This window comes from Citrus sinensis, chromosome 3, assembly GCF_022201045.2.
Source record: "Citrus sinensis cultivar Valencia sweet orange chromosome 3, DVS_A1.0, whole genome shotgun sequence".
Taxonomy (NCBI): domain Eukaryota; kingdom Viridiplantae; phylum Streptophyta; class Magnoliopsida; order Sapindales; family Rutaceae; genus Citrus; species Citrus sinensis.
This window is the reverse complement of record NC_068558.1, coordinates 19261235-19285707: the sequence shown is the minus strand read 5'-3', so window position 1 is coordinate 19285707 and position 24473 is coordinate 19261235. Positions and strand designations below refer to the sequence as shown.

Sequence of the window (24473 nt, the reverse complement as noted above, 5' to 3'; positions counted from 1 at the left end):
TCGGTAGCACGTATAAAGATACAAAAAATTTTGGTTAGATAGAAAAAGGAAAGATAAGATATGGATAAATCTTGGATTTACATTATTCTCGTAATTGATATGCTGGGCATGTATGTATGACCATTTCGAATGTATGTATGTATGCATGTATGTATGTAGATGTATGAGAGAGAATAAAATGCGTGATGATGGCACACACCCGCTAACGGACGATCCAAAGAAAATCAACATAAAAGGGACACAGATAGCATTTTGCAACGCATTAGAAAACAAACAAACACCCCTTTATCTGTCGCTCTTAAACCCTCTTTTTATCAATTTACAAAAAAAAACTAAAAGAGCAAAAAAGTTTGTATTCTGTTTCACCCAATTTCATTTTGGGAAGTGATCATCAGTTTTATCTTTTCTTTTCATTTTGGGTGGGTTTTGGTGGTTGCTTCGGTTTGGTTTTTGCTTTGCTTCTTAATCTTTACATCATCACATTTATGGAAAGTTTTTAGATAAGAGAGAATAAGGTAAGAGCTCTGTCTCTCTCTCTTTCTCCCACTGCTGTTCAATAAGATTCTGGGTTTTTCTCAAAATTTGTTTTTTTTAATATTTAAATTTAAAGCATTTATCTTAGATCATTGACTAATAAAAGAGCAGATTTTCACAGAGATATCTCAGAAAAAAAAAAGAGACCCATTTTGGGGGGGGAAAAAAAACTCAGAAACTGATCATCATGGCGGTCGCTGAGAATGCTGGTGCTAAGATCGATTCATCGAATCAAAATTTGGATGACACTGTGGTGTCATCTGACTCAAATGATGTACAAAATTCCAACGATCACTCAAAGGAGAGAAGTGGGAATGGCAATGCCAATATACAGATACAAAATGGGCAGACAAAACCTGGAGCTGGAGCTGGAGGTGGGTTTGTGAATGTGAATGCAAGTGATAATCATATGGAAAGGAAAATGGGTGAAAGTTTCAAGGATTGCGAGATGAGGGATTTGGTGGATATGTTGTCCAAGTTGAATCCCATGGCTGCTGAATTTGTGCCTCCTTCTCTTGCAAATGGTCAAATTTTTAATTTTAATCCTGCCTTTTTCGGCCCTAATGGATTTGGGTACACTAATAATTTTATAATGCACACTGATGGCACTGCAAATACCAATGGACATACTACCACTAGAAGGGTATGTGTGCCCTTTACTTTTGATCTTGAGTTGTTTTAAGCTTCTTGTATGGCTCTTAGTTTGGTATTTTCTTTCTTTGATTAAGGTACTTTGTCTTTTTAATACTGCTTTTCAGAAGAGGAATGGTTATAGTCAAGGGAAACGAAGGATGAATTGTAGAACAAGTAATGCACAGCAAGACGAGGTAATCAGGAGGACTGTGTATGTATCTGACATTGATCAGCAGGTAAAGAGCTGGAACTTTCTGCAAAGTTATTGCTTTTATGCTTTAGTTTGTTTTTATTGTGCACTGATGTTTACTATTGTTTCCCTATTTTTTCTGTATGTCAGGTTACTGAAGAGCAGCTTGCAACGCTCTTTCTCACTTGTGGACAGGTATTCTGTGTTTTATTTTGCTCTCATATTCCCTTTATAGTTTGATAGTAGTGGCTTATGCTCTGAAATTATTACCTGTCCTAAGGTTGTTGATTGCCGCATCTGTGGTGATCCTAACTCCGTCCTCCGTTTTGCCTTCGTTGAGTTCACTGATGAAGGTATTGTTAAAAGCTTATGCATACTATATTCATTAATAGACATTTGTTCTTGTTCTGAATTTCAAAGAAAATGTGCTTGCAGAAGGTGCAAGGGCTGCTCTGAGTTTGGCTGGGACTATGCTTGGGTTCTATCCCGTTAGAGTGCTGCCTTCAAAAACTGCAATTGCTCCTGTTAATCCAACCTTTTTACCAAGGGTGAGACATCTGTTATAACCACCTGCCTCACTATAGTTAACAACTATCCTCAAAATTTTTATGCAATTAAGCCCCTTCATTTTCAAAATTTTCACGATGCCAGTTAGATGTGAAGTTTTTATATCAAATGACTTTGCCGTTTTGTTTTTTGCAAAAATTTAGTCATGTTAGGTGTGTTATGCAAACTTTTGTAAGTTTGTTTTGAATATTTTTAGTAGAAATTTCGCATTTACCTCATGAAGAAGATTTGGCGTCTGGAGGTATGTTTTTGTTAACCAAAAACCATGTTGTTGTTCTCTCTTTTTTCCTTTCTTCCTTTCCTTTATCCCTCTGTTTCTTTCTCTGCCCTCACTCGCTCCGTCTTTTCTTTTTTTGTCTCTCTCTGTGCTTATCATCTGGTTCTGTATCATGTTTAAAGTTTTGTTTTATTTCATTTTCTTTGAAAAACCCTACATTCAAGCTGCATGGATCTTAATTTTGGTGCATTGATTGGCTTTCTAATCTTATCAGTCTGAAGATGAACGTGAGATGTGCTCAAGAACTATTTATTGTACAAATATTGACAAAAAGGTACTTTCTATTTTGCCATTTATTGTAGTATGTGATTTGGAGCAATACCGGTTACATTTGTTTTTGACTTGTTTGTCCAATTGATGTAGGTTACTCAAGGAGATATCAAACTCTTCTTTGAATCAGTTTGTGGGGAGGTTTGTTGTTGCTTAAATGACCAACCTAATGAAGTGATTTTGTCCTTCAATTATTCATGGTTTCTTATGGACACATTTTATTTGTGCAGGTTCAACGTTTGAGGCTGCTTGGAGACTATCAGCATTCAACTCGTATTGCTTTTGTTGAGTTTGCGATGGTAAGCGAGCCGTTTTCATGGCATGCTTGTTTTTTATAACCTGTTATGTGAACAAAAACACTTGGTCCTTGCTATTAATTGCAGAAACAATTGTATTTAGAGTTTACATAGAATGTAGTTCAAATTTGACCGAAAAGCCTCTTTTTTGGGTTAGAATCCTTTGCACTGGATTTATATATTTTGTTCTCTTGATGCACAATTAGTGGTATTTTTTATCTTTGTTTAACCCCTTAGCTTACTAAACTACTTTGAGAATTCTTTAATTTCTTGTACTGAGTTGGACTTCTTACTGTCAACAATGAGAATGTTAGATCTTGTTTTAGTAGAGTTTTCTCATTCTACATTACTTTTAAAAGTTTTGGAAAATTCATGAAAGTGTAATTAGTGACAAGATTATAAGGCATTGGAGAAAAGATAGCTTCCATCTCGGTTTTGTAAATTTATCTTTCTAAGTCCTGTTTCTTTCTTTAATTTTGTTGTTGGTTTATTTTTACTGTTTATGAATTCGATCATTTAGAATTTGTATTTTTAAGCAACACCTAATAATGGCAGCTGAACATCGGACTATTTGTCATAATGAGACGATCTTTGCATGAATTATGGAAAATAGAGTTTTGTCTTTTTGAAAAGGAGAGTTTTGTCATTTAAATATGCCATTTTGTGATAAATTTAGTAATTATGTTTGTGTAGAAATAAGAAAGCTAGTTCTATATTTGTGTGGTGCTGGTAACACTAGAAGGCATGGGAACTGGAAGTTTTTGTTCATATGAGCAATTCTTTTCTCCTTTATATAGGACTCCAAGCATGCTCTCATGTCCATATGTGTTCCTAATCATTTCTTATCATAGTTAGCAACATGTGTCACTGGCCATTTATCTAAGAGATTTGGGAAATGGGAATTGTAGGAGAAAATTTTTCCACTGCTAAAATGGCAAATTCTTGAGTGATTACCTGAGTTGAGAGAGTTAGAAAGGAGGGGTGGGCTGGGATGTGTGAGGGAGGATGAGAAAGGAGGGGTGGGCTGGGATGTGTGAGGGAGGATGGTTTCTTTCTCTAAATGAAGTCAAATCTTATTTAAACCATGCAAAGGCATAAAATCTTCTCAAACATTGTTTCAAGGCTGGGGTATGCTGAAAATAGAACTGATGTGCTTTCAATTGTTGAGGTGAGGGCTCTTTTGGAATGAGGACCATTGGGCTCTCATTTTTATTCTTTTGAAACGGTGTCCATTATGCCTTTTATGTGCAAATCTACATAAGCTGAAGTTTACTGGGGATAGGCTGTGGTTATCAGTTGCAGATGCCAATTCAGAGCTAGGCAAGGGCTGGGAAGAAATTGAATATAGGAACCCTAAGGCTATAAGGCATAGAGCTTCCAAGGTTAGAGCAATCATAGCTGGGAATCTCACTCATTATCCTGATTTTCATGTTTGGCACTACTGTCCCAACGATAGTTCAACAACCTTCATCTTCTGAAAAGGTTGAAGAGGAAGCACAGCTTTTCAGGTGTTGCAAGTGTCTTATAACAAATTCTTGGGCATGGAAAACTCAAGACATCTCAGTGGTTGGAGACCAACTAGTTTGGTGTTTATTGTTGGCTAGCTATTTTGTTGGATCTGCTTTCAACTGAGGATATGGGTTAGTGTTAGGATGTGGTACGTTGTACATTTGCTATTTGGGGTTCACAGCTCTTCACATATCTAACTCCTTATAATCAGATTCTTTTGCAAGGTTTAGGTTCAATTTGGTATTGTGGTTGGCTGTATACTGTGTGATTGGTGTTCCCTACCTATGCTTAGGCAGGCCATTTATGTATATGCCTCCTATTCTTGTCATCTTCGATTCTTTGTACTGTCTTTCTATCCTTTCACAACTGAGCTATAGCATAACTCACCATTCTTTACAGTATTATGAATATAAAATTTCAATGACTCACCTTGTATGGTTTCTCTCTCTTTTGCTTATGCGCTTATTCTATTTCTTTTTCTTCCTCTTTTTCTTTTTTTTTTTTTTTAATTTTTGGGGGTCTGTTTTGTATATAATTGTTGATTATATAGTGTTTCCCTATAGGACCATCTAGAGATGATAATGGTTGTGAATGTACTTGTTTGCTTTTCTTCTTCTTCTTTGAGAAAGATGTATTTGTTTGCTTGTTGACCCTTTTTAGTTTGTAGATTTAAAAGTTTAGACCCATAACTTCAGTCCCAGCATGTATAAGATACATAATTTGTATTCTAATGTCTGTTCCTGGCAGTTGTGCATTTTGTATTCTCTCTTTATTAATTCATGCTCTGGTAATCTGTAGCGAAAGTTGGGTCTGTCACTAGTTTTGTAATGAGACATGCATGAAAGGTTGCAAATATGGAAATTTTGAGTGCGTTCCTATCCTAATAAAGAAAAGGGGTATCAGCACCACTGGCCTGAAGAGCGAATTTTAGATATTGTTGTGGTGGCTCTCTGGAAGAGTGCTACAACATTGCTGTTACTGCACTACATGTGTTTGGAATTTGGATGTGCCAATTAAGAATGCCTAATTAATTGTTGTTTGATATGGCTTGTTGGGAAATTCTCTACTCTCCCTTCTCCTTTCCCCTTTCGTTTTATTCTTCTTGTTTGATCTTTATCTTCCTAGCAATTCCTTCTTTGTTTTCCCTCATCATTTTGTATTATGGGGTATACATATTGTTAGTATGGTTCTTACGAGTTCTTGGACCACTTACGATTAGAACATTCCTCGTTTTCCCGCTTTCCCTCAGTGATTGGATACGTGATGCATGTCTTTGTGGAATAGGTTCCTGCCTTTGTAGGCCTTGTAAAGTTTGGCAATAGAAAAATGACCTAAACTTGAAGGATGGTAATCGGCTAGAATTCTTTTTGTTTATTATTTTATTGAGGTTTTTTTGTTATATGGAAATTTATATCATGAAAAGATCTCTTAGTTTTTTATTTATGCTACTAAGTTTAATGCTGTAATTTTGCTCTCGCAGGCTGAGAGTGCGATTGCGGCTCTTAACTGTAGTGGTGCTGTCTTGGGATCACTGCCTATAAGGTTGTTTTGGCGGACTGTTCAGTTTTAAATGATATAAATTTCCATTCAGTTTCTATTCTGAAATTTCTCAATGTTTTCTATATGCAGGGTTAGCCCCTCCAAGACTCCAGTTCGTCCACGGGCTCCTCGCCCGCCCTTGCATTGAGTGATGCTCTTGAATGTTCTGTGGATTGATCAACTGCCAATACTATCTTTACATGCATATATACATAGATACAGAAAATATCTTTTGAGGTACTTGTGGTGACTATGTTTATCTTTAGTCTTATGTGTCTCGGCCCGGTATCTCTGTCACCTCTAAGGGGTTATTTATGACATATCTCTCGAGTTGATGCCTTATAGAGAGTTTGGTAGTTATGGGATTTTGAGGATATGAATGCATTAAATCTATGTTTCACATCATTTTGAATTCTGTTGGGGTGGTCCCTGAAACTGATATGTTAGAAATATCTAACAACTGAAGACTTTGAAATATTCTGCAATGTTTTTCTTCTTCACGATATTTACGCTGTTTATTCATATCTGTGTCTGCTAGTTTCTTGTTATGGTTTGCATGCATCTTACTTGGTGGTTGACTCTCCACTCTTGGATCTTTATTGTAAGAATATAATTAAATTTGGTTAAAATAATGAACAATCCCAAAATTTTGATATGTCTTGCACTACTCTTCCTTAAAAAAAATTTCTTTTTTAAGTTTAGTTAAGAAAAGCCTGTGTTAAAAAAAAAAGAAAGTTTTCAATTCTCCTCTCTTTAGAATGTGAAATGTGAATTTTGATCAGCAGAAGCTTCATGACTTGAAAGAGATAGTTTCTATACTATATATATATATATATATATTAGGTACAACGAAAATAAAATGTATGGTAACATCTATGCTAGATAGCTTCTGTCTCTGGTCATTCAACATAAAATTTTTTTGTATAATGAATATGGAAAGACTACTCTCGTTAACCCTTGGTGTTGTCTCGTAGAGAGGTAGTCCCAGTCCCAGTCCTAGTCCCTGGTTGCATTGCCCCTGCTGCTACATTTTCTGTGGCAAATTGCAATATACTTTAATTCTGTTGAACTTTTCAAGTTTTATTTTGAAAATTTGTAAATTGTAGCAGGTAAGATGGGATCGAAGTAGTTCATAGATATGAAAATGTAATAAGATGTATAATTTACCAGTAACAGTGAGCGATGATGGGAAATGCTGGGGAAAATAAGGGAAATGAACCATTTTGGGGTGCTGATTTGGGCTACTCTGTTGCTGCTCAGCCTGAGCCGGAGCCGGAACCGGAGCCTGAGTATACAAATACAATGGAAATGGATGGTAATTTGTATAGGCTCCAGCTCCGGGGAACCTGAACCTGTTGGGATGATAATATGACGAAAACTGTTGTTGTCCTTGCCCTAGCCCACCATAATAAGCATTGTAATAATTCTGCGCAGAGTACACCCACTTTCATTTTAATCAAAACTTGTAATGAGGTGCTGTTCAAGTTATTTAAAGGAACCATAACTAACCATTGAATGATTAATGTTATGGGAGAAAGTAGGATATCTGCATATAATATTAAACAATAACGTAAATTAGTAGCCAGGCAGTAAATTGATGAGAAGAATAATGCACTGGAAGAAAGTTTGAAATAGAGTCCGAAATAAAGGCGAAAGAGGGACGCTTCACCTATGTTTCTGTCACCGTTGCGTCACGGTTGGGACCTAGTAGCATTTTTCAATCATTTATCTAAATTTTTGACTCAGTAATATTAACTCACCCATAAGTTGAATAAGAAAATGCATATTGAGGAACCGGTGGTTGACCAAAATCAACTGTCGATGGTTCCGCTGCTGTAACATTGCCATGAAGAAGAGGTGGGCGTTTCTTGTGATGAGCACCTAGGTGCGCGAGGTTACAATTAGCTCGCCTTCCATCAATCACTGGATAAGGATTCTCACATGCTCTGCTTGCCGATTCCGGATCCTTAAAAGTTACCTTTAAAAAAAAAGAGGTTAAACAAACAAACTTAATAAAATGAACTAGCTAGCTAGGGATAGGGCTGCAAAGAAAGAGATGAGATGAGACGGGGAATAAAAATTACAAAGCCATATCCTTTTGATTTTCCAGTAACCCTATCAGTAATGACGACGGCTTCAAGGATATCACCAAACTGCTCAAAATAATGCTTCATGGTTTCAGTTCGAGTCTCCCAAGCCAATCCTCCAACAAAGATCTTGCTGTATTTACTCGTCGTCGTTGTTGACGTTGTGTCACTTACCAATACCATCTTGTTCCGGCTTTGCTGCTCGGCCTCAGACATATCAAACATGACACAATGATAGTTAAAGGAAGCCAACGGTCATATAAGTGGGAAAATAAAAAAAGAAATGAAAAAAAAAGAGCCGTTTGATATGTACTATACTTTCTAGGAAAATTTACTAGATTTTCCAAGCCTGTGATCCCGACACAGATACCCTCAACAAGGAAACTACAACTGTTACAAATGATATGAATGTGTTCTCACTATGCTCCCATTGGGTCCAAAGGATACGTGGCTATTACGTGCCTTGCTGTAACCAACTACGTTGATTAATTTATGTGCACAATCTGTCTATTCTTATATTTCTTTTCAGCAACATCAGGCATAAAATAGCCTCTTAGTTTTCGAATTAGTCATACCGATCTTTTTTTAAGATATGCATACTCATTCTTGTATTTTAAAATAATCATATTTTAGACGCGTAATTTTTTTCAATATTAAACAATAATCGCAATAAACTTATGTACACCCTCAAATTTTATCAAAAAACTTTTATATGTAAAAAAATATATATGCGTAATTATTTTTTAAAATATAAAAATTTCTTCGACTATTTCATCGAATGGTGATGTCAACGTCCTTTTCTCTACGTATATATCTTCTTGTACTAATTGGTAATATCTAGTTTGTACGCGTAGAATATGGATCATTTTCCTATTATTAAATTGCATTTAAATAATCTATTGCTTGCAGGCTAAGTATGCTTGTCAACTTCAGAAAAGATACTCTTTCCGGGCCAGCCCAGAGCGAAGCACGAAGTCGCTGAAAACGCTGCCGTTTTGAACCTGTGAACTTCAGCAAATAAACGCTGCCGTTTTGAGGGTGAGAGTTAACTGTCTATTTTCACTCGTGGTGCTTTACTTTGGGAATAACGTAAAATGATAATGGGCCGGTAATAGATTGAGATAGAAATAAAGAATGAGGATGGAATTTTAATATTTATTTGATAAAAATAAATGAGAATATGAATGTATTAGAATGTTAATGATGTGTTTATTTAGTAAAATAAATAAAAATAAAAAATAAAATTGAGAATTAATTTATTAAAATATTTATAGTATTAAATAATATAATTTTTATTAATTAGATATATATATAAATATTATTATAAAAATAATATTAATTAAAAAAATAAAATTAATAATAATAAATATTAATAATAATAATTAAAATAATAAAATTAATAAAATTTATTAATAATAAAATTTAAAATAATAAAATTAATCATAATTTAAATAAAAATAATTCAAAAAATATATAAAAATAAAAATAAAATAAAATAAAAATTTAATTCTCATTAGTTCGTTCTTATTCCCAATCCCTGTAAAAATAAAATTCTCATTTTTTATTCTCTAATTATATTAACCACACATTTTATTTTTATCATCAAATTACATTTAAAAATTTAATTTAATTTTATTATGATTCTTTCATTCTTATTCCTTAACCCTCGACTAAATACACCATCAAATTTGCAGACATTCGAAACAAGACCTCGCTCTCTCATAAACTCTAAAAACAAAGACAGGAAAAAAATTAAAAAAAAAATGCCGAACGAGAAATCAGTGATGGCCGTGATAAGAGCGGCAAGACCTACCTTTCGAAACGACTTCGATAAAATTGCATTTGTCGTTCACGCCTCTTTCCTTGCCAGTGGACACGTGTTAACCGCCACTGGACCTGCCGCGGACACCGAGTTCACCTCTCCCTCCTCCTCCACCGGTACTGAAATGAATTACTTCAGCAAAATAATATTTTATTTTATTTACTCATTATTTTTTTAATTACTAAACGGCTGTGTCTTTGTGGTTGTGTAGATGAAGTAGGAATTGATCACTGGAACGAACTAGCTGATGATAATTACGCGTTTCTGTTTATAAACCCTGAGAAAGGTTCAAAGAAAGTGTTGGTGAAGTGTCTCGTGATGAACAGTAAATTGCTGGTTGATGCATTAGCTGAGGGAGCTTCGGAGCCTGTGCATCTCGAAATCAAGTACGCGTTTGGATTTTGGATCCTCTCTTTGTTTTGCAATTTTGTATATTTGTTATATTGTTAATGCTGTGGTGGTGTTTTGTAACAGTGTTGCAGACTACGTTGCAGAAAATGGAGGCAATTACTCTGATAAGTTCAAGAATTTAGAGAAGCTTGTGACAGATCTTGATAAAGACATTATTTCAAAATTATACGGCTCCCCAAAAACAGCTAGGTGAGTTCCCTAAAGTTTGCATATAATGAGTCAGTTGTATTTGAGAACAAAAAACTAATTGCAATTTAGGCATACATGATAATCAGAAAAAAGATGATGATATCATGTTTTTCATTGGTTTTGTGAATGATATATGTAAACCATGTTGGATGACTAAATTTATAAGAGTTATTGTTGTTGATCCTGAAGCTAGGGTCTAGATCAACATTGTGGTTCAATTTATATGTTTTTATAGGAACAGTTGAGCATGTATTGATTTTGTTCGATTACCAATATGATACGAATATATGAAGCAAGTTTTGAATTCTACTTCTGAATGATTTGGAGAATTAAAAAATTGTTTCTTATTTCTTTGCTATATATTTCACATTGAAATGTAGCTTTCTTGTCAATGATTCAGTGTACACCTAATTTTCCAAAGTGGAGTATTGTGTTAAATATGGAGTTATATTCTTTTTGCTGAAATTTGAAGCTGTTATATGTTTTATTTATTTTCATTTTTATTTTTATTTTTTAATTTTGATCCGCCTAGAGATGCACAACAAGGATGCCATCTTTTAAATAAGCTTTTCACGGAATTTTGTGGTGCTTTGCAGCTCAGAAAGATGTGAAGGATCAAGGCCTATTGTAACCGATCCTGCTTTTGGATTTGAGCATGACGGGCCTCAATCTTATGTTACAGGGTTAATCTTTGCTTTTCTTTTTGTCTTTTTCTTTCTTTTTGAGTGTTTTCTTTCTTTTTTTTTTTTTTTGGGGGGGCGGGGGGGGGGGCTGTAAGTCTGAAGGGGGCTTTCGGGGATAATCCCATTCTTGGCTGAAAAGCTAATCTTACTATCATTGACTAATTTTATTCCCTGTATATTCATGGGACTTAGATTAATACATTGCAATTGCTACAGATTCATTATATGATGCATTAAAAAATTTCTTCAATTATTATGAACTCTGTTGTTCATGTGAGTGACTATTTATGGTAATTGACGATGGACTAGCAGAATAATGTTGTCTTTGAGTCTTAGTACCCAATAATCTTTCATATCTTGAAATTGGGTAGTGATGGTCTGTTTACTGTGACCATTTGTTTCTGTTCTAACTTCCAAAGGATGAGGCTTTTGGTGCTTGGTCGTAAGTTTCCCATGCTATTTTGAAGTACAAAATATAATGTTCTGCACTTGCCTGTTGATTAAATAGCAAGTTTGGATGCTCATATGCCAAACTTACCAGATTTCCAGAATCTCTAGGCTTGAATTGAATAATTATTGGCAATTCCTCCCTTTGATCACCCCTTTTGCTATGATAACCCAGAGACTCTAACTTTGTGTGGTAATTTGCTTTGTAGAATTCCTGTTCCTCCTATCAACCCAAGTCGTGGTAGCGATCTTTTTCCTGGCCCTGGTGCTGGAATGTATCCTAGAAGGTATGTTAGTATCCATATTATTGATTGTTTGTCATTGCTATTTCATTCTACTTGTAACATGTATATGTCTATTTTAACTGCGTGTCACTATCCGAAATCATTAATTGTTTGTCATTACTATTCTTTGTAATTGTAACATGTATATGTCTATTTTAACTGCCTTTCAGGGGTGGCTTTGGCGGTGATGGGAGCATGCTAATAGGTCTGTAAGACAAGGCTTGTTTTACTAAGTTGTTTGATATAAGTTTGTCACCTCTCCAGACTTACTGACTTTTATCATGTGGACACAGGACCTGATCATCCTGGCTTTTTTGGTGGAATTGGTGGAGACCCTAGTTTTCCTGGAGGGAACCCGTGAGTTCTTAAGAAAATGTCTTGGCTTATTTGAAATTAGCATCTGTGTGGGATCTGATTCTTTTGGATTTGTGATGCAGGCCTGTTCCTCCAGGTGCTCGTTTTGATCCCTACGGCCCGCCTGGAATTCCTGGATTTGAACCTAATCGTTTTGTCAGGTATATGTGAATTAAGATTCTCATGGTCTTATAACATGGTAACTTACAGAAGAAAATTGAGGGAAGAGTGAAATTCAGCATTCCTCATGTAAACATATGGTTATAAGTTGTATTTGTCTACCTAACCTTCATTTGGCTCATTGATTTTGTGGTCTAGGGTGATTAATAGTTAGCTCAATCTAGTGATTCAGCCTGACCTGATGGTGATATCTGGTCTGTTGTGGTTCATTTGAAGAATTTATGCCATCACTATTTGATAAAATTATGAAACTTTTCATGTTCCATATGCAGGATTTGCACTTGATGAAAAATTGCATATGATGGTCCATTTTTTGGGAGTTCAAGTTGAATGAATTAGAAAAGAGAAAATAAAGAAAGAAAAATGTTGGTATTTGGGACATGTATTTCATTTTGCATTAGGCCCGCAAAGAGTTGGTGAACACAAATTTTAGCGACTTTTCTGCACTTACAAATAAATATGAAAATATTCTTGCTATTGCCCCTTTTCTGAAGCTTTTTCTAGCAACTGGTGCCGACCTTTGAGTTTGATCATTAAGGGATTCTTTCAATAAATTTGGCACACTATTGTTTGAACACAAACAGAGATCAGATTAAGATGGTGTGGAAATCTGACATTTTTTGCTTTCTTGTACTAGCAGAAACCCACGAGGGCCTGATCGGACTCATCCAGACCTGGAGTTTCGCCCGGGTGGTTCTGATTTTATCTAAGAGACTTCCTGGACGCGTTTGATCCACATTCAATTGTTTTCGTTCTTGTCTGTTTTGGCTGGGAATTTCATTCCAGCCGTGTAGATCTTCAGTTTATATTGTGGCTTGAGTTATAGCATTTTGTATACTCTGGTTTCTTGGTGTTTCTGTATGGACGGGTAGGTATTTTGCCGACCAAATGCCAAGTAGTAAACTCAAAAAATAGCTATTTAAAGTTTGTTACCATACGACTGTACAAGGACTGTAAATGCATTTACCATCTAATACAACTTAGCATACACGGTCTTATGATTTATTCAATAGTTTTGGTAAGCTTACAAAATTTGAAATTCAAAGTTTATAATCGATCCTCATATAGCACCAATGAAAGAGGTAAAGAGCAACATTATTTTTGCACGGCAGTTGCTACGGTTGGAGCAGCTCCAACGTAGAATAGTCTCCAGAACCGTTGGATGTCTGTAACTGAATTTAAAATAATTGTAACAATTGTAACAAGATGCGTTCTGGAAGTTGTTCTATCTTGAAATTGCTCCAAGCTAGCTGAACGCATTTTGTCTAAATGTATTTCCTACTCGGTGCATATGAAGTCCAATCAAATTCCTTGTCAACTAATAGAAAGCCTATTCCATAGTTTCTACTCTGAACTTTTAGCTCGACGGGGAAAGATTTTTTTTTTTATTTTCACCAATAATTTGGCCCTGTCCTGGGGGACTGTTAACGGAATGTCTTCCAATATTAACGTTTCTATATTTTTAATTCATTGGTAGTTTGGTGTATGTTACCGGACTTTTAAAAAAAAAAATTATTAGTACTTAATGAATGTTGCTTAATTTTCACTATTCACCAGTAAAAAATTCAAAACAGTCGAACTTGTACTATGTTTGGGACAATTGAAAGCATGATCCGAGTCCTTTAATGTAAAATACAATAAAATATAAGGGTCCAATTGTAAATAAAAAGTTTTTCATTCGCGATGCTTCCCGAATGGATGAGAAACCAGTAGAAAGAAGAAGACACAAAAGTATAATCACGTATAATTTGGATGGTGGATGATGGGCGTTGAGTCCAGAATTTTCGTACTCTACAAGTTTCATGATGCCTCTCCAATCTTTCACACTTGTTCACATCTCATTGATTGCCTCTCTCTCCCTGTGTGTGCGTGTGTATGTATATATCTCCACTCCTCACTCCACGAAACCATCGGTCGATTCTCTCAAGTGCTCAGAAAACAAAGTGAAAATAAATGGCTGCAACATTATCTATCTCATCATCATCACCCTTGGTATCGCGCGAGGCCAGGACCTCAATAGCTAGGAGAAATGTGGCGCCATGCTCGGTAACCTTACCGGCAACGTCAAGGAAAGGCGCCTATCGGCTACAAGCCGTGAGAGCTCAGGCTGGTGGGGAGAACAAGGATACTTCGGTTGACGTCCATGTTAATTCCGGTAACCAAGGAACCCAAGCGGAGAGGAGGCCTCGAAGAACGGCTCTCGATATTTTACCTTTCGGTAAGTTCAGCGAATTAAATTTGTCTTTGCCTTCGTCCGTTGCCTGTAGGATTCAGTGATTTAAATAATACAAGTTTTACATGCTCTGTTAGACTATGTTAGTTTGCGTTGCAGCTGCTAGGGGTATTGAGCAGTTGCCTTTGCATGATTTTATAGTTAATAAAATACTGATTATGTTAAATCATAAGGTTTGGAAGTAAATTGAACACCGATTTAATTACCCAATTCTAAAAAATGTACGACTTTGGGTTGCAGGTTTGATGGATCCCTCGTTTCCAACGAGGACAATGCGGCAGATGCTGGACACAATGGACCGTCTATTAGAGGATACGATGGCTTTTCCGGGGAGGAGCCGGGCTGGCGGGGGAGGCCAGGTGAGAACACCGTGGGACATCAAAGAGGAGGAAAATGAGATCAAAATGAGATTTGACATGCCTGGACTCTCTAAGGAGGATGTCAAAGTGTCGGTGGAAGATGATGTCCTTGTCATTAAAGGAGAGCACAGGGCAGAAGAAGCTGGAGGTGATCCGAGTTGGTCTGGTGCAAGTTTTAGCTCTTACGATACTCGTCTCCAGCTTCCTGATAACTGTGAGAAAGATAAGGTCAAGGCAGAGCTCAAGAATGGTGTTCTTTACATTTCAATTCCTAAGACCAATGTGGAGCGCAAGGTCATTGATGTTCAGATTCTGTAATTATAATGATGTGTGCCTAGCGCAATGTGTATGTTAAGGTTTTGTGATCTACATGTCCAGCTTTTTAAGTGCATAAATAAATTGAGAAATTTATGTATAGAATTATGTTGGGGAAGGAATACTGTAAGCGGAAATAATTTTTTTTGTGTGATTAAAATAAGATGTTTATCACAAATAAATAGATAAAAATAAATTAATAAATTTAAAGTAAAAATTAATTATAAGACATAAATTTTTACGTGAAAATTTTATAGTGGGAAAAATTATGAGATTGTAGTTTGATATAATTTTTTATTATATTAATGAGATTATAGTATAAATTTTTCTCTAAATAATACTAAAGGTTATTAACATTAAGAATTTCATTATTCTTAATTTACAGTAATAATTTAATAATTATTTTTTTAATAAATAGGTATTTTAAATAATAGTTAAAAAGAGAATAAAATAAAAATCAATACCAATAAGATTATAGAAGGCGATGTTAGAAATTTATTCTCAAAATTTAGAAGAAAATAGAGTTAATTTCGTCTTCCAATCACTTAATTAAAGATTGAAATCACTATTTTCTTCTACCGACTTTTCTCTCTCTCTTTTGCCGCTTTTCTTCCACTAAAAGTTGCTGCCGTTATTTTTCATGCACAATTCCATTAGGTCAGCGCTTGCTTTTATAGCCAAATTACATGATAAATTTCATCCAAGTTTAAGGTTTAGTAATAATTACAAACCAATGGACTTTAGACTTTTGGATCCTAAATAAGATAAACCCAACAAATCTTCCCCTCCAGATCATGTGGGGGCACCACCAAGCCTGCTCTCTGCATACAGCTTTTCAGCTTCTCCTTAGGCAATGACTTTGTTATCATATCTGACCCATTCTTCGTTGTGTGTATCTCCTCAAACTGCAACTGTTTCTTCTCAAGCACGTCTCGTATCCAATGTTACCTCATTAATATGCTTGGATTTTAAATGGTATGTTGAATTTTTTGCTAAATGAATGGCACTCTGCAATACACAATAAAATTATCTTGCTTCATACCCAACTCTTGTAGGAAATTCTTCATCCACAAGATTTCTTTGCAACTTTCAGTAATTGCAATATACTCTGCTTTTGTGGTAGACAAAACAACACAATGCTAAAGTCTGGACTGCCATGAGACTGCTCCCCCTACAAAGGTGAGCAAATATCCTGATAAACATTTTCTCGAGTCAACATCTCCTGCCATATCTGCATCCGTGTACACTTGTATCACAAATTTGTCACCACCAAAACATAAACAAGCCTTGGAAGTGCCTCTGAGATATCTGAGAATCCACTTCACTGTTGTCCAGTGTTCTTTATCCGGATTGGAGAGAAACCGACTAACTACACTAACTGTATGAGCAATATCTGGTCTTGTATAAATCATGGCGTACATCAAACTACCAACTGCCAAAGCATAAGGAACTCCTCTCATCTCTTGCTTCTCTTTTTCACTTGTAGGACAATGCTCAGAACTAAGCTTGAAATGCCTTGCAAGTGGAGAACAAACAAATTTTGCCTTGCCCATGTTAAATCTTTCAAGAACTCTTCCAACATATACTTCTTGAGATAACTATAACTTCCTAACTTTTCTATCACGAGAAATCTTCATGCCAAGAATCTGTCTCATCGGTTCCAAGTCTTTCATTGCAAAAGACTTGCTAAGCTCTCTCTTCAGATTGTCAATCTTATTAGCATCCTGGCCACCAATTAACATATCATCCCCATAAAAGTAAAAGAATGATAAAATCATTATCACCAAACTTCTTCACAAAAACACAATGGTCGCACATAATCTTGTTGAAACCATGATTCTCCATGAAATAATCAAATTTCTTGTACCACTATCTTGGTGCTTGTTTCAGCCCATACAAACTTTCTTCAACTTACACACAAGTTCTTCTTTACCTTTGATACTGAATCCTTCAGGTTGCTCTATGTATATTTCCTCCTCTAAGTCATCGTGTAAGAAAGTTGTCTTTACATCAAGCTGTTCAATCTCCAAGTTCAAACTAGTTACTAATCCCAAAACAACTCGGATAGAAGACATCTTCATTATAGGAGAAAATATTTCTTCAAAATCAACACCTTTCTTTTGACCGAAATCCTTTACAATCAATCTAGCCTTATACTGTTGTTGTGATTTATTTTCAATCTTTAACCTGTAAACCCACTTGTTCTTCAATGCTCTCTTTCTCTTAAGCAGCTTCATTAGGTCAAAAGTGTTGTTCTCATTCAAGGATTTCATCTCCTCTTGCATAGAGACATGACTTCTTCAAAACATTTTGGCTCCCCTCCATCTATAAGCATCACATACTCATGTGGAGGATATCTAGTGGAAGGTCGTTGTTCGCTAGTAGATCTTCTCAATTCTAGCTCAACTGGCAATGCTGGTGGTTCTAAAGGTGCTTGGTCAACTGGTTCTCTAGGACCACCATTATTATCCTCTCCAGCTCCTTCATGATCATCATGAGCTACAGGTGAAGAAACTGAAGTTGGAATAATAGGAATTTGTAGAAATGACTGAGACTCATCATTCTTCTCTGCATCACCAACTACCTGATCTTCAAGAAACACAACATCTCTACTTCTGATCAATTTTCTAATCTGTACCCAAATTTTTCATGCTGCCTAAGAAAATGCATTCCTTGGCTTTATCATCAAGCTTCGATTTCTTATCTTTGCGGATGTGAACATATGCTCTACAACCAAACACTCTTAAGTGTTTATAAGATACATCTTTCTCAGTCCAAACTCTCTCAGGTACATTGACGTCTAATGGAGCTGAAGGAGAAAGGTTAATCAAGTCAGCTACAATATGCATAGCCTCTGCCTAGAAGGATTTAGGAAGCTTGGCATCAGAAAGCATACATCTGACCCTCTCTTCAATTGTTCTATTCATCCTTTCTGCGACACCATTCTGTTGCGGGGTCTTTGGTACAGTTTTCTCAAGTTTGATTCTATAGGATCTGCAATACTGCTCAATGGCCCTTTGTACTCACCATTATTATCTACCCTAACGCATTTTAATTTTCTTCTTGTCCCTCTCTTAACATAAGCATGGAAGAACTTAAATATATCAAACACATGGTCTTTATATTTTAAAGCAAAAAGCCACACTTTTCTAGAACAGTCATCAATAAAAGTCACAAAATAAAGTGCACCTCCTATTGATCTACTTTGCATCATGTAAACATCACTGTGAATTAAATCAAGGATTTGTGACTTTCTAGATGGAGAAAAACTTTTAAAAGCTACTCTTTGTGTCTTTCCAACTAAGCAATGAACACAAGTCTTGAGGGCCATACCTGCGAAGCTGGGTAGAAATCTTTTTCTGGCAAGAGTTTACAACCCTTTCTCACCAATGTGACCAAGTCTTCTATGTCATATCTCAATGTCAGAATCTTTTACAGCAAATTCACATCTTCCTTCTTGATCTTAGCTTCTATCATATAGAGTGTTTACTTTCCTCCCCTTAGCTAACACCAGGGAGCCTTTGGTGAGCTTCCATTTTCCTTCACCAAATTGGTTAGTATAACCACCACCATCAAGCTCACTTGTAGAGATTAAATTAAGACGAATATCTGGCATATGTCTAACATCTTGAAGCAACAACTTACAGCCAATGCTGGTTTCCAAGCAAATATCTCCTATGCTTACAATCTTGGATGCCCCCTCATTTCCAATCCGAACATGGCCATAATCACCATTAACATAGAATGTGAAGTAATCACGATGTGTAGTAACATGAAACGAAACACCCGAATCAATCACTCAATCACTAGTATGGCAAGTGAGATTTACTGAACTCTCATCATAAATAATACCCAAATCACCATCAACTATGGCTGCAGTGTTCTCTTTGTCATTTTTCTCAGCATCACCATTTTCTTTCGCCTATTATCTTTTCCACAATCTACTATAACCATATCCAAAGTTAATTTTCCGTTTGGCGCTGAAATATTCACTAACACCACTAATGTCTCCCAACTGTCAGGTAAAGAACTAAGCAACAATAGTGCTTGTAACTCATCATCTAAAATAATCTCCATAGTAGTCAATTGATCAACCAAGTCCTGAAACTCACTAGTGTGTTCAGTTATACTGAGCCCCTCTTTGTATTTCAAGTTAACAAGCCTTTTCATCTGACTGGCTTTATTCTGTGCTGTTGGCTGCTCATAAATTGTCTATAATTTTCTCCAAAGAACATCAGTCCTGGATTCCTTCCCCACATGGTGGTAAACACTTTGATCAATCCATAATCTAATAGTAGCCACGGCCTTCTGGTTTAATTAAGCTCGTTTCTTATCATCTAAATCAGCGGGTCTAGCTTCTTCGCCTTCAATGGGTTCATACAAGTCTTTCATGTACAACAAATCTTCCATCCTATACTTCTAAATACCATAATTCCATGACTTCAATTTAATCATGCATGCCGAGGAATCCTCCTTCTCAACCACACAAGTAATAAAAATAAAACCTGAAACTCTGATACCACTCTGTTGGGAAAGGGACTACTGCAAGCAGCTGCAAATTAAGCAGAAATAAAATATTTTCCCTATTTGTGTGATTAAAATAGGATGTGCACCACAAATAAATAGGTAGAAAAATAAACCAATAAATTTAAAGCAAAAACCAACCACAAGAGACATAGATTTTTACATGGAAAACTCAAAGCGGTAAAAATCACGGGACCGTAGCCCGATATTATCTTCCACTATATTAATGGGATTATATCACAATAACGCCACTGTCAATGATCAATTTCTAATTCCCACAGTAGACGACATGTTAGACGAGTTACATGGGATCGTATACTTCACCAAATTGGACTTAAGGGCCGAGTATCACTAGGTATGGGTAAATCCAGCTGACATTCATAAAACGACTTTTCGTATACACAACGAACATTACGAATACTTAGTAATGTCGTTCGGATTGTGCAACGTGCCATCGACATTCTATGCCATCATGAACTTTATTTTTTGTCCTTATCTCAAAAATTTTATCCTTCTTTTCTTTGACAATATATTAATATACAGCCCCTCTTAGAATTGTCATCTTGAGCATGTTAAACAAGCAATGGAAATTCTCAAACAGCATCAATTCTTCCTTAAAGCGAGCAAGTGCTCCTTGGTCGAACCAGTTACTACAGGAAGTTTGTCCAAGGGTACGGGATATTGGCTTGACCACTCACAAATCTTCTCAAAAAAGGGCAATTTGGGTGGAATCCAAAAGTAGAAAAAGCATTTATCAATTTGAAAAAGGCCATGACTAGTACTCCTACACTAGCCATGCCTAATTTCAATGATACTTTTTTTATTGAGACAGACGCATCTAGTGACGGCATAGGCACGATACTGCAGCAACAAGGACAATCCATCGCTTTCATAAGTCGTGCCTTGGGAATCACAAAGAAATCATGGTCCACATAGGCAAAAGAGATTCTGGCGATTGTAGAAGCAATACATATGTAGAGACTTCATTTGCTGGGACGAAGATTCATTATTCAAACTGACCAATGCAGCCTTAAGTATTTTTTGGGGCAAAAAATTACCACACTCGAGCAACAACAATGGCTGGCCAAATTGATGGGGTTTGAATATGAAATTCAATATCGACCAGGATGTGAGAATACCGCCGCTAATGCTCTCTCACGCGGCTTGACAAACCTACACTTAACAATTTATTTATGGCGCATGTATCTATATGGGAAAAGATAAAAAAGACTGCCCATGATGATGAATATATGAAGAATAGTACACAACAAGCCTAGACGCAAGCCATTGGCCCTTATTCCATGTGCCATTGGCTAATTTTCTTTAAAGGCAAGGTCGTGGTTCCTCTTCAAGTCCATGAATCATTAATTTTTGAAGCCCACGACACCAAGATAGGAGGTCTTTCAAGAGTGCTACGTACTTACAAACGTTTGAAACAAAAATTCTATTGGCCATCAATGTTTCAAACAATTCATGATTATATGAGTAAGTGTGAAATTTGTCAGAAAACGAAAGCATCAACTCTTAAACTTGCGGGTTTCCTCTAGCCATTGTTAATCCCATGCCAAGTCTGGGATGATATCAATGTGAGTTTAGATTCTTCCTTCATTTCGGTATTCTCAAGAATTAACAGAAGATTTAAAAACTAAAATTTTGCTACATCAGTTTGGTATCAAAGCTTAAAGCCTGATTCTTAATTTCCCTCAACAACCTACCCTTTCACTTTTTTTCGTTTGGTTTTACTTGAAAAAATCAAAAACAAAAAAAAAATATAGAAAAAATCTAGCAAAAACCTGAGGCCATGGCAGCAACTGCTGTCTACAACTATCAGTATTCTTTCTTGTCGCCATCTTGACAATCAGCCACTACCATCACATTCAGAGGAAGTTGGCCACCTAAACCCTGCCTTTCATACAGCCATTTCTCTGCTAAAATCACCAAAATTTGCCAAAATCTGTGCGATTTCGCCATTGACAGATCATCGATTTCTGCCTTGATTTAACCTACGCAACCACCATCAATCAACTCCTCTCTACTGGCTCACCTTTCTCATTGTTCCCTACCAGTGATCGATGAACTGACTGCCAAAAATCAAAACCAACACAAAATTGCCACATCAATTCAATTTTCCAGTCAATCCACAATGATTTAAGTCAAATATTGCCATCATCACACTTATCGAACTCCAATCTTACATATCTACTCATCGTTGTAGAGTTTTTCAATCACTATCCTTGATAACCCCATTTTTTGCTTATTTATAATTTTGCCTCAGTACTTTCTTTTGTTACAGCATTGCCCTTAAATTTTCTGATCTCATAAAAAACCCAAACAAACAAAAAAAAAAATCATGAAACCACAACATCATTGTGAAGATTTCATGTTGAAAGAAGATGTTCTAGTTAGGAAGTTGAGAATTGTGCTTTTGATTGCTCTTGATTTTGAGAAAATCTTTACATATAAAGCATAGACATGAACTTGACAAAGTTGTTAGTGATTATGCACTTATAAAGGTAATGTTATTGAGGAAAACAATGATTATACTTCCCTTGACAATATTAATCTTCCAAGAAAAATATTAATTGGCCATTCATGTTAACCAAGTTCTAAACTAGAAAGGAAAACAAAGTCTAAACTTTAAATTATAAGGAAACCAATCCAAATGTGATAAGAATTCCTAATTTGCATAATTGTTGATGTGAATGATTAAAAGTTTTCATGTATTGGTGTTAGAAGTTTCCATGGTTGGCCACTTTTTACCGGCAATTCATTCTTCATTTCAGTACTAGCTGGTGCCAATCACAGATTGCATAAAAGGAGGACAATTCTTTTAGACAAAAGCAGCTACTAAGGCATTTGAGATTATCAAAGAGCAATTGAATACTGCCCTAGCACTTGCCCTACCAGATTTTTCTCTCACTTTTGAGGTGTATTACGATGCATCCAAAATAGGCATTGGAGTTGTTCTTACCAGTAGAGTAAGTTTATAGCTTATTTTAGTGAGAAGTTGAATGGATCAAAGACATGTTATAGCACTTATGAAATGGAATAAAACATTGGCGTTATTATTTGATTCATTGAGACTTTTTTTATACACTGATCATTTCACATTAAAACATCTCAATAGTCAAGATAAGCTTCCTTATCGACACGCTATATGGATAGCATTTCTTCAACTGTTTACTTACATTGTAAATGATACTTTTGGAGAATTCAACAAGGTAGTAGATGCATTTAGTTGATGAACTTCCTTGTTGACACAAATGTAGAATCAAGTCCTCGGATTTGACAAATTTAGAGAGTTATATGCTACTAACCTTTCCTTCGCTCCTTTATTAGAAGGCTTATTGTTGAGCAGATTTTATTATTCCTCATTTCTAGTGTTGAATCAGGTATTCCTTGTTGAGATTTACCACAGAATGGAGATTTCTCTTTGATGTCGACATGGGAGCTTGTTCGCAGGTCTAAACCTCGAGAGAGGTTCTGTTGTGCAAAATTTTAATACACTCACAAATGCATAAACTTTAGAAATATAGTAGTGATAATGAGGTCAAATCTACATGGATTTTGCGAAATTGAAAAGGCTAATTTAAATTTGCAACAATATTTTTCTTAACCTAGTAGAGCAAATTGAGTTTTAAGGGAATTAAACTATTTAAAATAAGAAAACAATTAAATTAAAGGAAATTTCAATAAGATAAAGGTTCCCAAAGTTTCAAAATCCACTATTATTCAACTAATAATTATCTAATTATCATTAATCCCTAATTTTATAATGACAACTTAAAACCATTTTATGTTATCTCATGAATATAACAATTAAGCCCAAGTAATTAAATTTAGTGTAGGTTTTGTTTTTCACTTTAAGATAGAATTTTTAAACATTATATGTATCCTATTAAAAGACAAAGAATCAAAGTTTTTTAAGCATTCTATGTATTCAATTTATTAAAAAATAAATAATCTAAGAGAACCACATTAATCATTATTTTATCAATATTAGATTTAATCAAATAATCTCTTAACAATTAAGAATACGTGATCTTAAATGGGGGTGGCAAACCCAATCCATCCCAATGGGTTCGATCCAATTTAATCCAACCCAATAAATCTAGGGGTGGCAAAATAACTCGCACCTGACCCGGACCCGGATGAACCCAGATTATCCGGTGCGGGTTGAACCCGGTTCGGAGATTAAAATAATGCGGATCCGAAATTAATTTTATAAACCCGGACATATCCGGTTCTATCTTTATTTTAAAATTTATTAAATAATTAATTTTAAGTTATTAAATCTATGTATAAAAGCAAAAAAAAAAAAGAGAGAAAAAAGAAAAGAACCCTAAAACAAACTGAAGCCGCAACAACCTTCTTTTCTCACCTTCTTCAATCGTCACACCACAAAGCCCAAACTCATCATCGTCAATTTGTCATCATCATCATCGATATTCAAGTAATCCCCAAGCATCATCGTCAACAGCTCATCATCATCTTCAATATTCAATTCATCCCGTCGCCGTTCGTCTTCATCAATTAGTCACGCCCATCCCGTCGTCGTTCGTCTTCATCAATTCGTTACACCGTCGTTTGTCTTCATCAATTCGTCGCTTCGCTGTCCATGATTCACTATTGTCTTCATCGTGTCACCATTCATCTTGATTACATCATCAACATACATGCTTCTTCGGAATTAAGAATTAACAGTGCTCAGAGGTTATATTAACATATGTCGGTCATCTTTTATCTCTAAAGCATGATTCATTTCAATTC

At 35.7% G+C, this 24473-nt stretch overlaps 4 protein-coding genes across 5 annotated transcripts; 3 read left to right on the top strand and 1 right to left on the bottom strand.

Annotated features, from left to right (window-relative positions):
- Nucleotides 1-256: 256 nt before the first annotated feature.
- LOC102609458 (polyadenylate-binding protein-interacting protein 12) lies at nt 257-6337 on the top strand. Of its 2 annotated transcripts, none has more exons than XM_006493127.4 (11): nt 257-515; nt 656-1177; nt 1293-1403; nt 1508-1552; nt 1638-1710; nt 1793-1905; nt 2416-2475; nt 2565-2612; nt 2702-2770; nt 5757-5818; nt 5906-6337. In XM_006493127.4, exons 2-11 carry the CDS (start codon nt 722-724, stop codon nt 5961-5963), a joined length of 1095 nt encoding a protein of 364 aa, XP_006493190.1. In that variant the 5' UTR covers nt 257-515; nt 656-721; the 3' UTR covers nt 5964-6337. The 2 variants fall into 2 exon arrangements, with proteins under 2 accessions (XP_006493190.1, XP_006493189.1); XM_006493126.4 differs by having other exon boundaries at nt 646-1177.
- A 271-nt stretch (nt 6338-6608) lies between these two features.
- LOC102609167 (uncharacterized) lies at nt 6609-8281 on the bottom strand. The gene is made up of 5 exons (XM_006493125.4): nt 7900-8281; nt 7576-7793; nt 7325-7361; nt 6983-7241; nt 6609-6848 (listed from the first exon to the last, which is right to left on the bottom strand). Exons 1-5 carry the CDS (start codon nt 8125-8127, stop codon nt 6766-6768), a joined length of 825 nt encoding a protein of 274 aa, XP_006493188.2. The 5' UTR covers nt 8128-8281; the 3' UTR covers nt 6609-6765.
- A 1280-nt stretch (nt 8282-9561) lies between these two features.
- Nucleotides 9562-13277, top strand: LOC102608880 (probable proteasome inhibitor). The gene is made up of 9 exons (XM_006493124.3): nt 9562-9840; nt 9936-10110; nt 10199-10324; nt 10921-11007; nt 11664-11741; nt 11909-11943; nt 12032-12095; nt 12176-12253; nt 12913-13277. Exons 1-9 carry the CDS (start codon nt 9666-9668, stop codon nt 12980-12982), a joined length of 888 nt encoding a protein of 295 aa, XP_006493187.2. The 5' UTR covers nt 9562-9665; the 3' UTR covers nt 12983-13277.
- An 891-nt stretch (nt 13278-14168) lies between these two features.
- Nucleotides 14169-15284, top strand: LOC102608585 (small heat shock protein, chloroplastic). The gene is made up of 2 exons (XM_006493123.3): nt 14169-14490; nt 14746-15284. The coding sequence occupies exons 1-2, from the start codon at nt 14226-14228 to the stop codon at nt 15180-15182; spliced, it is 702 nt and encodes a 233-aa protein (XP_006493186.2). The 5' UTR covers nt 14169-14225; the 3' UTR covers nt 15183-15284.
- The last annotated feature ends 9189 nt before the right edge of the window (nt 15285-24473 follow it).